This window comes from Notamacropus eugenii, chromosome 5, assembly GCF_028372415.1.
Source record: "Notamacropus eugenii isolate mMacEug1 chromosome 5, mMacEug1.pri_v2, whole genome shotgun sequence".
NCBI classification, from domain to species: domain Eukaryota; kingdom Metazoa; phylum Chordata; class Mammalia; order Diprotodontia; family Macropodidae; genus Notamacropus; species Notamacropus eugenii.
Window position 1 is genome coordinate 315,344,511 of NC_092876.1, and position 13,561 is coordinate 315,358,071.

Genomic DNA, 13,561 nt, shown 5'->3' on the forward strand with positions numbered 1-13,561 from the left:
TGTTAACATGGGGTCTATGAACTTAAAATACTTTTTCAATAATTCTATTTCAATAACATTGCTTTCCTTTATACTGCTATGTGTTTTAAAATATTATTTGGAGTTATCTGTAGGCTTCATCAAACTGCCAAAGAGGTGCATATTGTACATATAAAAGGTTAAGAACTCCTGATTTAGGCTCTACCTTCCATCTCATTGGTAAGAACTGAATAATAGATTTCACTGAATCCTTTGCTAAAATCTTAGTAAATTTTATCTATATATAAAAATGCAAGTGAAATTAGTCTGGCATGACATGTTCTTAATGAAGGCATATGAACTGTGTAATCATCACTTCCTTTTCTAGATGGTCACTAACTATCCCTTTAACAATACTTTAATAATACTATGGCATCTATGCAAGAATCAAATTCAAGCTCACTGCACTATATTTTTCAGATGTGATTCTCTTCCCTTAAAAAATGTTAGATTGATACATCTCCCATCCTGAAACACCTCTTGCCTTTTGAAAATAGGTTTTAATAAAATTTTGCTCTTACATCACTCAGATGTTATCTATTATTTCCCATCTACCCCCTCCCAGAGATTCACCCTTTATAACAATTTTTTGTAACAGAAAGAGGAATAGAAAGTCAGCAAAACAATTAAAAAAAAAAACAGGAGTGTGTGCAATTTTCCATATATGTATCTTTTCGTCTCCACCTCCATCTTTGAAGCAGTAGACCAAAGTTACTTCTCCTATTTCTTCTTTAGGTCTTTGTTTGTTTTTTTAACTTTGTGATATTCTTTTTCTTTGTTTGGTTGATGTTCTTTCCATTTACGTTGCTGAAGTCATTGTGTATATTTTTCTTTACTTACTACATTTTGCATCACTTCAATTAAAATGTTTCTCTTTATTCATCCTATTTATTGCTTCTTACATCAAACAATATCTCATTCTGTTCATATAGCATAATTTATGTAGCCATTCACAAACCAATGAGCGATCTACTTTGTTTGCAGTCTTTACTAATACATAAATTACTGTTTTAAGTGTATGAAACTTTTTTTTTGTCATTGACCTATTTGGGATACATGTATGCCTAGGAGTGAAATATCTTGTGTTCAATGTCACAGACATTGTATTCACTGTATTTTGATGATTCCAAATTGCTTTTCAAATTAGCTCTTACTAATTTACAGTCTTATCAATAATTTGTCAGTTCATCATCATTATTTTTATTATTATTATTTTGGTCCTTCTACAACTCCTCCAACATTTACCAATCCACTTTTTGTCACCTTTGCTAATTGACAGAATGTGAAATGAAGCTTCATTTCAAATTTCAAATCAAAAGGCTGTTTTGATTTCCATTTACCTTCTTATTAGTAATTTGGAACATTATTTCATATGGTGGCAATAGATACTTTTTTTTAATTGTTCTTTAGGAAAGGAACTGCAGAGACCAACTACTCCAGTCTCATTTTTCACATTAGGAAACCAAGTACTAGGGAGGCTAAGTGACTTGCCCAGCATTACAAAGGAAACAGTCAACCCAATGTTCAAATTCTGATCCTATAACCCTGCTTATCCCCTCCATAGTAATTATTTGTTAAATTCAAGAGTAAAAACTCTGGCTTTATGATGTGGAGCATTATTTAACTTGTTTATTCCCTAACATGGAATAGGCAGAAAGCACTAAATAGGAAATGAGTACTGGTATGGAATCAAGAAATCGGAAATCCACCATTGGTCATTTCACTAGCTTACTTCTACTTGGATATAGTAGAAAGATGCCTGGATTTCAAATTAGAGGATATAGTTGGAAATCTTATCTCTATTATTTATTAGCTGCATCATTTTAGTAAAGTATTTCATCTCACAGATCTTGGTCTCCTTATCAATGGATAAAAGTAGACAAAGTATAGAAATTATTGTTATACAACTATAAGATGGGATTTTTATTCAATGAATTTTATTTTTCCATTGCATTCATATATTCCATAGAAATTAAGAGAGGCTCTGTAGGAGAAAGTGTATGAATATGGAATCAGAAGATCTGGAATGGCCAGGAGCAGACCAGATCATATGCAATGTTTGCAGATCTGACCAAGGCCTTTGACACTGTTAGTCATAAGGGCTTATGGAAAATTATGGCAAAATTTGGTTGCCCAGAGAAATTCATCAGTACTGTACATCAAATCCATGACGGCATGCTTGCCTAGGTTCTGGATAGGGGATAATCCTCTTGTGCCTTCCCAGCCACCAATGGAGTGAAACAGGGCTATTTGGTTACTCCCATGCTTTTTAGTGGGATGTTTTCAGCCTTGTTGTCAAATGCTTTCAATGAAGATGAACACGGCATCAAGGTCAACTACTGAAGTGAAGGCAAATTCTTCAATCTGAAAAAGACTACAAGCGAAGATCCAAGTGGAAGGAGCGTTGGTGCATGTCTTTCTGTTTGTATATGATTGTACACTTAATGCAGCCTCTGAAGCTGAGATGCAACAAAGTATAGATCAGCTCTCTGATGCTTATGCTAATTTTAGCCTAACAATTAACACCAAGAAAACATAGGTACTCCATCAGCCACCACCATACCACCCATATGTGGAACCATCAACTACAGCAAATGGAGAAGTTTTGAATGCTGTGGATAAGTTCACTTACCTTGGTAGTGTACTTTCCAAGGATGTACACATTGATACTAAGGTTGATGCACACATTGCCAGATCTAGGTCAGTGTTTGGGAGGTTTAGAAGGAAAATATGAGAGAGAAGAGGTATTAGACTGACTACCAAACTGAAGGTCTTCAGAGCTCTTGTGCTGACCTCAGTCTTGTAGGCCTGTGAAACATGGACAGTCTACTAGCACCATGCCAGGAAACTGAATTGCTTCCATTTGGAAGATTCTGAAGATCATCTAGCAGGTTAAGGTACCAGACACTGAGATCCTTACTCAAACTAACCTGCCAAACATTCAAACTACGCTTCAGGGAGCACAACTCCAATGGGCTGGCCATGTTGTTTGAATGCAAAATATACGCTTGTCAAAACTATTATTTTATGGAGAACTTGCATGGAGCAGACAATCACATGGTGGTCAGAAGAGGTGATATAAGAACTTTGGAACTGATTGTGTGACATGGAAGACACTGGCACAGGATCACTCACCATGGCATGCCCACATCAGAGAAGGTGCTGTGCTCTATGAGAAAAGCAGAATTGAAACAACTCAAAGGAAACGTAGGATGTGCATATTTAAAATATCCACCCCAAATGTTCATATGGACTATCTGTGCCCAGTCTGTGGTAGAACATTCTGAGCCCATATTGGTCTGATCAGACAGTCAGACACATTGAAACTTGCCTTTATCATAGTGATGTACTTTTGGTCCTCACTGAGAATGAAGGACAACCAACCATTACTGAAATTAAGAGAGGCACTGTAGGACAAAATGTTATGAACATGGAGTCAGAAGATCTGGAATTGTTACTAACTCAGGTATATTCTAATTATGTGACCATGGACAATTCATTTCCCATTCATATCTCTAGGTTGCAGTTTCTTTGTTTTTAAAATAAGGGCATTTTAATAGCTGATTTCTAAGAACAGTTCTAAGAACAGTTTATAATCCTATAGAGTTTCTTGAAATTTTAATAGTGTTCATTTCCAATGAGAGAAGATATTTTATACTGCAGCCTCGGTCAAAATCTTAGCTATCCATCATATTTATTTATAACACTCTTTTTTAAAAAGTATAATAAGGAAACAGGAAGCAAATGTATATCTGTAGAACATCTGTCAAATCATCTTATGACCATTCTTATAATTTGGGAAAACACATTTATTGTTTGGTTGAAGTAACAAAATGCTTGCCATGGCAACCACAGACAGCTAGTGCAACCTATTAACTGTAAAGCAGAGAGGGGACTTTGTCTTCTATAACAAGGCAAGGCTCCCTGGCAATTATCACTCATATTGTACTCTTGTCTTTGAGGGCTCTAGGTTGATATTCTTCAGCTTGGAAAATTCTTAATATGATGTGCTAATGGCTTTTATATGGCTGCAAGCAGAAGTCCTTACATTTGGGTGGATTTTTAAGTCATTAATAATAGACTTCATTTTGACTGTTGGCACAAGGGAGAGATAATTTCTTTCTACATTGATGAAATATTTTTAGTTCTGACTCCTTTGACCTTTGTTGGTCTATTGGGTACATTTGATGTAAAGTATTTGGTCACCTTGTATTTTTCACTTACTTTCTCCCTATTCAAATGTAAGGGCTTTTCTCATATTAGAAAAAATGTGAGAGAAAAATGTGACAAATTTTCGCAAGAATTGCTTCTAGCTATTGCTATGACTTATTGGAAACAATAGAAAGTTAGTAGGTTCCTGATAATTTTAATTTCTAAAATATTATAATTAAGGTATTTTTTTTATTCTGTCATCTACTAAAAACTGTTTTATTGAATCCTTATCCAATAAGTAACATGAAAATTTACTATGAAAAAAGTGGACAAAACAAATTCTAATTATGCTTTGTCAGTGGAAGAAACTGGATTAAACTGAATATACCTTTTAAATGAGACTCCTTTTGTGATACATTGATAATAATATAGTTTCTACCTTCCCTCCTCACTTCAGAGCTATGAGGAAATTAAAGTTCTTCTGTATCATTTAGTAATTGATCTGTTCTTTATTTGTTCTTGTTCTTTAATACTGCCCCATTTTGTACAATTACTTAAGCCACATTTCTCCTTCTCTGAATTAAACTCTGAAATATAGGCTTTCTTTCAAGTTTCTTTGAAGTTACAAGTTTACTTGTAAATTATCCCCAAAGGTATATTGCAAATCCTTTCCTGTCCTTATATAATTAAGGGAGGGTCTTATCTTCTTAACAAACCCTTCCAAGTGCCAGGGAGTCTACTAATTCAGTTCTGCTAACAAGGTCTACAAGATGTCTTAAGAATTAATATTCCTTAATTTTAAGAGAAGGGTGGTCCCTAGCTCCATATAAGTGTACTAACCTACTTTCTTTAAAAAAAGAAAAAAAAAACAATCATATTATCTCCATCCCCACAATGCTGTCTACTGTGTAACCAATCATATTGTCTTCCCCATCTACCTAATTCTGGACTCCCCAAAACTATATAAAAGCTGATGATCCCTGTCTTTGGGTCTTTTGTCTTTGAAAGATTCCATTGACCCAATTTATTGATTACTGTAATTCTAATAAATGGATCATGCTCAGATCACTATGTCTCAATTTACCTAATTTTATAATGTCTGAGCCAGATTTGACGAGTATAAATTCCGAATAGTCCCTCTAATAAATCAATGTTATTTGTAATTGAAAAATATAAGTATTTTATAAATGGCTAAACATCTAGGAATATATTATGCCTTTATAATTTGAAAGCTAGCATTGTATATTGAGAAGAGCACTGAATTTTGATTGATAATTAACCAATAAATCCACAAGCACTTGTTAAACATTTTCCTATGTGCTGAGCACTGTGCTTAGCACAAGGGATATCAAGAAAAAAAAAAAAACTCCCTTCTCTAAAAAAAGCTTATACTCTAAAAGGAATGTAAGCATAAAGAAATTCATACATATAGGGTATAAGTGGAAGAAATTAAATACAGCTTCAGAGAAAACGTCTCCTGGAGGGTATAACCCTTGAGATGAGTATTTTTAAAATATGTTTATTTAATATTTTATTTTTCCTAATTACATGTAAAAAGAATTTTGAACATTTTTTAAATGAGTTCCAACCCACCCCACCCCTTCCATAATCCTTCACTGAGTAGGCAAACAATTTTATATAGGCTATAATGTGTAGTCTTACAAAACATATTTCCATATTCATCATATTGTAAAAGAAAACACAGACCAAGAAATAAAACAAAATAAAACCCCAAAGAAAAAAAGTATGCTTTGATTTACATTCAGATTTCATCAGTTCCCTCTCTGGGGATAGACAGCATTTTTCATCACATGTCCATAAGGATTTTCCTAGATCACACTATTGCTGATCACTAAGTGATTCACAGTTGATAATTGTAAGGTCCAGAATTCCCCTGCACAGGGAGACTCATGACCCTTCCAAAAAACCAACCAAACAACAACAGAAAAAAACAACAAGGGGCAAGTTTGACATTGAAGAAAAAGCTCAGGATCTCCACAATGATTATATAAGCGGTTTAATAATCAGATTAATTAATTAATTAATCCTGTTACAATAAGAGCAATCTGGGGTTGCGGGTAGGCTGGCCAGGTAATGTAGTGGATCCCCACAAAGACCCCCAAAAAGCCCTGTGGCAATGCTAGAAATCAAACAAAGGGAAGAGAAATGATAAAGCATCATTATATATGTCATCATGTAGTTAATTTTTTAGCTAATGTTTTGATTTCCTGCTTAGTTCTGGGCTTGAGTCCAGAACCCTGGACATCAAGGCCAGTGCTACTGGGTTGACATCCAGACATACAAGGTCTTATGCTGGTCACCATGTCTTTTTTATGGCTTTCACTAATCAGAACTCAACATTCCACCCCTGAAAGTCACCCATATAATTCTTTCTAAATATCTTGCAGACGGTCCCTGGGGAAACTTTAAAGTTTTTAGGGTCCTTTTGGTTGTAGCCAGAAGGGATTGTTCTATTTGTAGGAGTAAAATGCAAAAGCAATACAAGCACAGGTAGGAAAAAATAATGATGGAATAAGAAAACTACCATAGTTGTTACAATTTGTGGGTGATGAAGGATAATCAATGGCATTTGGTGAGTTCAATTTCTGAACTTAGTACAGGTCAGCTGAGTTTATAAACTAGGTTCAGAGATAAATTAATGTGGCTTGGGTTATTTTTCAACACATTTGGAAGTGATAGAGAATAAAATTGATTGGGATTAAAATCATGTGATTTTCTAAATTTCTCTTTTAAATGAGATACTTGTCATATTTTTTTTTTTTCCTGACAAGTTAATGTAAGGACAATGAACTTGACACATATATGGCAGGACAAAACATCCTTAATTCTGTTTGATTGCAGATGACAGCCACAGTTGACAACCAACCATACAGTAGCAATCCCATAGCCATTCTCAGGAATAACCAGGTTGGAAACATTTCTGTTCAAAAGGAACACAATGGAGAAACTAAGCCAGAAAGATCCTACCTTAGACTGGATCAAAGGTCATCCTCTAGGCTTTCTCCCAGATACAAACTTTCACCTGTGACCAATCAGGGTCACATTCCCTCTGAGCAGCTTGTGGCATTTCTTTAGAATGGTGGATTACTGACAATGATTCATTAGACAACTATACCTAAATTCAAACCTCAAAACAAAGTCAGTTACAGTCCCAAGACTTTTACAACAAGAGTTTTTACCTCAAATGGCAAGTTTCACCAATCATAGTTCAGGATTAGATATAGTTTTTTTCCTCTCATCAATAAAATTAGTAAAACTTCACTAAGATATATATCTATATTTCTATCTATGCATTCTCATATACATATATACACACATATGCATGTATATAGGCATTTATGCTTATGTATATGTGTTTATATATATGTATGAGTGTGTGTATATATATGTATAAGATTTATGTTCTTCAATCATTGTTCTTTGCTTCTTAAGTATAAATTTGACTTGATATAAGCACCAATCTTTAGAAATCATTTCTATATCATGCATGTACTGGTAAATTCTCAGTAAACCAGTTTCATTATTTAGGAACTTTATATCCCAAATGAATTCTTCCCAGGGCTGATGAACTTGCCCATGCGGATGGTTTCCAAAAACCTGGCAAGTTTGCAAAATAAGGGAAATCAACAGGCACCAGAGAGAAGGAACTGAGCCTGATAGCCCTGTCCAGCCCATCTACCCTCAGGGCTTCTGTGTGCTGTGCTCTTTGACACATATACACCCCCACCATGTGTAAGGTGGAATAGACTAACCCTCCTGGATGCTCACACGCCTCCTTTCTACACACAAAAATAAATGACCAATTTTAGAATTTAATGTTATGACAATAACCCCAAATAACTTAGTTACAACTTTCATAAACGATAGACAAATAGTTGTAGATGTAACATCCTCTCAACTACAAGCAAAGGTAGAAATATCTAGTTCCCCAAATGGCAGTTACAAAACATTGTAAAACAGGGTTAGCAAGGCAGATAAAATAACATAATTAGTTTTAAACATTATCTACTTTCTTTCACATGTTCAACTTGAACTCTAAGAACATTTAAGTTACTAGATGACAAGCTAAATCTGGATTCAATAATTTTAGAAAGAACCCATTACTTATCAATTAACTCCTAGCTTTTATATATTTTTATATTGACTTTCAAATCAAAGTACAAAGTTTTCATGCTCAATCTTTCTACTTAAAGTGAAACTCACTGATATCCTTTCAAAATGTTTAAACCTTCTGCTTATAAAAACTGACACTTCCTATCTTCAGATTCTTTCCTATAATCTTCTTTTATTTTGTTCACTCTTTAACTTCTCATTTAAAATTTTAGTATACATTGTTGTTAAATAAAAACTAATGTTTTATGGGATTTTAACTCAAGTGACCTTTTCACCAATTTATTTATCATATTATAATTATTTCTCTTGATTTGTCATAATATAACAAATTTGTCGAAACATAAAAATCCACAAACAATATTATGTATTTGAAACTTGAAACAAATCCATTATCAATCAAGTGACTTCAGTCCTGTTGAATACATTTCCAAATTACCTTATACAGAAAATCAGGCACCTCATCATCATGACATTGTATACTGATCACATTGAAAATTCCATATAAAGTTATCAAGTATGCAATTACACCTAATTAAAGAAATAATAATAATGATTAACACATTATTTGCTCTATGTCAGGCATTGTATTAAGCACTTAAAATCATATGAAGTAAACTGAGGTAACTAAAAATCATATGAAGTAAACTGAGGTAACTAGACGTGAGGTAACTTGCTTAAGGCCGCCCAGCTAACAAATTTCCATGTTCCATATATTTTCCCAGTTTGTCTTAATGCCAAATAATAGAATAAATTCCGACTTATCTTAAAGATCAAATTAGAAGAGACATGTTTCACTTAAAAATGGGACCAGAATGAATACAATTACCTTTTGGTTATGTCCTGGTACAAATAAATAAGCAGGCAAACAAAGAAACCTTTCCCCCTTTTTAGTGAGCCAGGAAAGAGTTAAATGCCAGTCCAATTCCCAAATGCAAGCCTGGAAACTTTCACTGACACAGCCCCCAAACTTCTCATTCTATAATCAGTGAAGCAACCTTCCCTATTTGTAAAATAATAAACTAGTCATGGGATAGGGTTGGGGTGAGAACCTGACCACAGTTTAGAAATGCAAAGAAAGAGATCAAAATCTTTCTAAAAATGTAAATTGGCTAACAAGACAAAGAGAGACATTTAAGTACAGATACAAGAAACACAAACAGATCAACATTTTTTTTCTTTCAAAAGTTTCCAAACTGCTCTCAAATCCTGTGTTCACAATGTCCATGCACACACTACAACCTTCTTTCTGCCCATGCTCCTTTCATTTCTATATGCTTAAACTTTCTTGCTCTTTCTTCTAGACACATATCCCTCTAGTGGACTTTGATTAAAGCCCTTTAAAATTGCACATAGCTTGTTTCTTTCCTATTCTGATCCAACACTTCTTACTTTATTCTACTTTCTTTTCCCAATCATATCTCAAATAATCTTCACTTCATTGAATATATTCTCTCTCTCTGTCTCTCTGTCCCTGACTCACTCACTCTCTCTCTCTCTCTCTCTGTCTGTCTCTCTCTCTCTCTCTCTCCACTCTGTCCATCCTCAAAAATGTGTTGCTTCTGACCACTGCCTCACCCAAACTTCCCTCTCCTCTATCACTCCCTTCTTTTCTCCCCTTTGCCTACAAGTCTCCTGTAGGGTAATAGATTTCTATACTGAATGTGTATGTCATTCCCTCTCTGAGACAAATTTGTTGAAAATAAGGTCCACACACTCCCCATTACCCCATCTTCCCCCCTTATTCTAAAAGCTCTTTCACACCTCCTTTATGTGAGAGAATTTATCCCTGTTGTACCTCTCCCTTTAATCCATTTTGAAGGATTATTTAAATTTGTGTGGAGGAGAATTTGAAAGAGCTCAGGCAAGCCTCTGCCTTTTCTCTGTCATTTGGCTCTGTCTCACCTTGAAATGAGTCTTAAAGAAATCTAGAGCTTCTAAAAATCTTGGCAGAAAAAGGAATAGCATTTCAGGCATGCAGTAAAGGCAGAGATGGAATGCCATACATAAGAAACAAGAAGTAGGAAATATGGCTAGATGTTAGATTGTGTTGTGGAGAACAATTTGATAGAAAACTGAAAAAGTAGGAAATAATGAATTCAGGTGTTGAAGATCTTTAAAATTAAATTTCATTCTAAAGGCATAAAGAGGACAATGGGATTATTTGAGTATGGGAGTGATTATGATCAGACCTAGACTTTAGATGAATCTTTTTAAGAGTTATGTGTATGCTGAATTGGAGAGGGGAGAGATTGCATATTATTATAAGGAGAGTAAATATGATGCTTGGGTCACTCCTTTGGGAAGGAAGGATGAGAGGTTCATGTGAAGGGCTAGCTTTGACATGAAGACTAGATGAATCCTGGATCAGCTAATTACTAACTTTGTAATGTTAGATAAGTTATTTATCCCTCTAAACCTTAATATCTATCTGTAAAATGAAGCAGCTAATTAATCTAGTCAGAGGCAGTTGCAAAAATCCCAATTCCACTAATTAAAATGTAATTGGGAAATATTTAACAAAATTAATAAAAATACAATACAACATAAAGAAGGTTAATTTGTGGTTTTCTAAGTCAATTTGAAGCAAGCAAGGAGCCATTTAGATTTGAGTTTGATAGAACTAGTCTAGGTGACCTCTAAAGTCTCTTAGTTGTGCATTCTATTATACTATACTCAATCTCACTTTAGATGAATGGCCTTCCTTCATTGCCAAAGTGTGAAAGGGTAAATTCTATTCTAGGAAATGAATTCTGAGGTAGTTTTTTATTTGTTTTTATTTTCCTTCTTTGCCATGAGTATGTGAGGTATGACTCTTTCTTACCTTTGTTCTTTACCAGGAGCTGGTGGTTGGTCCCCAGTGAATTCTAATGCTCAGCAATGGCTCCAGATTGATCTAGGAAACAGAGTGGAGATTACTGCAGTGGCTACCCAGGGAAGATATGGAAGCTCTGACTGGGTAACAAGCTATATACTGATGTTTAGTGATACAGGACGTAACTGGAAGCAATATAAACAAGAAGACAACATCTGGGTAGGTCATCACATTAATTGTCCTCAGATAAATATAATTTATGCCTATGGTATCCTTATACCACATAAGGATCCATCATGATGACATATACTTAGATTGTTTGTGGTATTTAGTCTATTATAGATCTGCCTATATGTTGCTAAATAATGAATAAGTCATCCAAAATATGAATGTATTGATGTAGATACTGCAAAGCAAAAATTAATATTTTGCACCTTCACTATTATAGCCAGTACTTGATTAAATATAATAGCAAATAAGAATTGTGGTGTATGGATAAGCCAAAGTTTGTACAAACACTATATACGACATAGATTAAGAGCCCACAAAGAGAAAGAGAATGAGCAATAACAAGATAGGATAACCAGCACTGTATATCAGAACAAAAACTATAGAGGATACCAAGAGAACTTTCTCAGAGCACAGTGCTATTTTTGCTTCCTTTCCCTTCCTTCCTGTAGTGTAGTAGGATTGGCTTCATCACAGGGCAAGCATTCTCCCCTAGGTGGACATATTCATGTGATGCCTCAAAAGATGTCCTGTTCTTTCAGCAGCTAATTATCCCTAGGAGCTCAACACCAAATGGGGTCACAGACAACTGACATGACTGGAGAAAAAGAAAAACGCATCTCTAATGAACCTTTCCACTCCAGCTACCCAGGATCAAAAATTGTTAGACAGATGTGTATATATATGTGTGTGCGTGTATATATATATATATATACACGCACACACATATATATATATATACATATATATATAAACAACATGTAAAATTTGAGGAAAAATCAATATTATAAAGCAAAAAAAATTAACAATCAAAAAAGATACATATTATTAATTGAGCATATGGTCATTTGAATTGTAGGGCAGTGTAGGAAGTCTAGACATGGGGACCCTAGGAAGTAATACTATATGGTAAAATAATTTATTTACTTGGGAAGAAAAATGTGTGAAGAAAATCTGAAAAACAGTAATAGTCATATAGATATTTATGAATTAAAATTAATTTATTAATTCTTTCTTTAATTACCTTTAAAAAAGATTGAATACATTTTTTGGCCAAATCTGTCTCACCCATTGAAATGAAAGTTAAGGTTTCACCAAAGAGTATTCCATCTACCTTTAGATTAAAAAAAAAAAAATCAGTTAAGAGTTTGAATTACCATAATCCACATAGTTACATGTGTTGTTCAAGCACTATCATGAATTAGTGGGGAGATTTACTTCTATTTTGCATTTATTAATATTTGCTAACTATCCGTATGTCACCATAGTACAATGCATGCAAACATTTTGGAAAACGTCAATTTTCTGATGGAAAATTATAAGATTGGTTATAGGACTGAATTTCAAATGCAGAATGATTGGATTGTGTTTTTTCTTTTGTTGTTGTTGATGTTGTTGTTATTGTGACTTATTTATAAAGTATGGTTCAAATTCTGATCAGAACCCTGAGAGTTTTTAGTTTGGTTTTGTTTGGTTAATTTGGTAGTTGGTCCATGAGAGCGAAAGAGGAAAAAAGAGTTTTTAGATTTCCTCTTCGTGATTTTTTATCTTTACTAATCTCTATGATTTTTGAGAACTTTAAAATGGAAATATATACTTTCCAGTTTTGAATAATCATATTTAAAGTTACATTTTGAGTGGAGGGACAAATGTGATGTTTGTTCATCAATGTTTTTGTCTCAGGTTCAATTAAAATTCATTGCTGTTTAGATCGAATGGTAGATTTGTGTTATTTTGTGTAGAAGTTATTATGCTCTCAAATGACATTTTATTTTACTCTAAATGCTTGGATTTGGTGAATTAAATTTTTTCATATACTTTGCTAGTGTGTGATATTTCTCAGATTTTGCATGAATAATATAGACAATATGTTATCTAAACATTTTTAACATTCTTTTTATTAAAATGAGTTTTAAATTCTCTCCCTCCTTCTTGCCCTCTTCTACCCATTGAAAAGTCAAATGATACATCAATTATACACACAGAGCTATAAAAAAACATATTTTCATATTACCATATTGCAAAAAAAAGTGAGAAAAAGAGCAAGAAACAAAGATATTTTTAAAAGTATAGTTCAACATACACTCAGAATTCATCAGATCTCTCTCTTTAGGAGGATAGCATTTTTCATCATGGGTTCTTTGGAATTGTCTTGGATCACTGTTTTAATCAGGATAACTAAGTCTTTAAGAGTTGATCATCAATATGTCTATTACA

The 13,561-nt window shown here is 33.9% G+C and overlaps 1 protein-coding gene across 1 annotated transcript in view; it reads left to right on the forward strand.

Moving 5' to 3' along the window:
* The window catches only part of CNTNAP5 (contactin associated protein family member 5), a 951,365-nt gene that overhangs the window by 238,555 nt on the left and 699,249 nt on the right, over nucleotides 1-13,561 (forward strand). Inside the window, exon 3 of the mRNA XM_072613412.1 lies at nucleotides 11,142-11,335. Within this exon, the coding sequence (XP_072469513.1) occupies nucleotides 11,142-11,335 (194 nt within the window). The remainder of the gene's footprint in view (nucleotides 1-11,141; nucleotides 11,336-13,561) is intronic.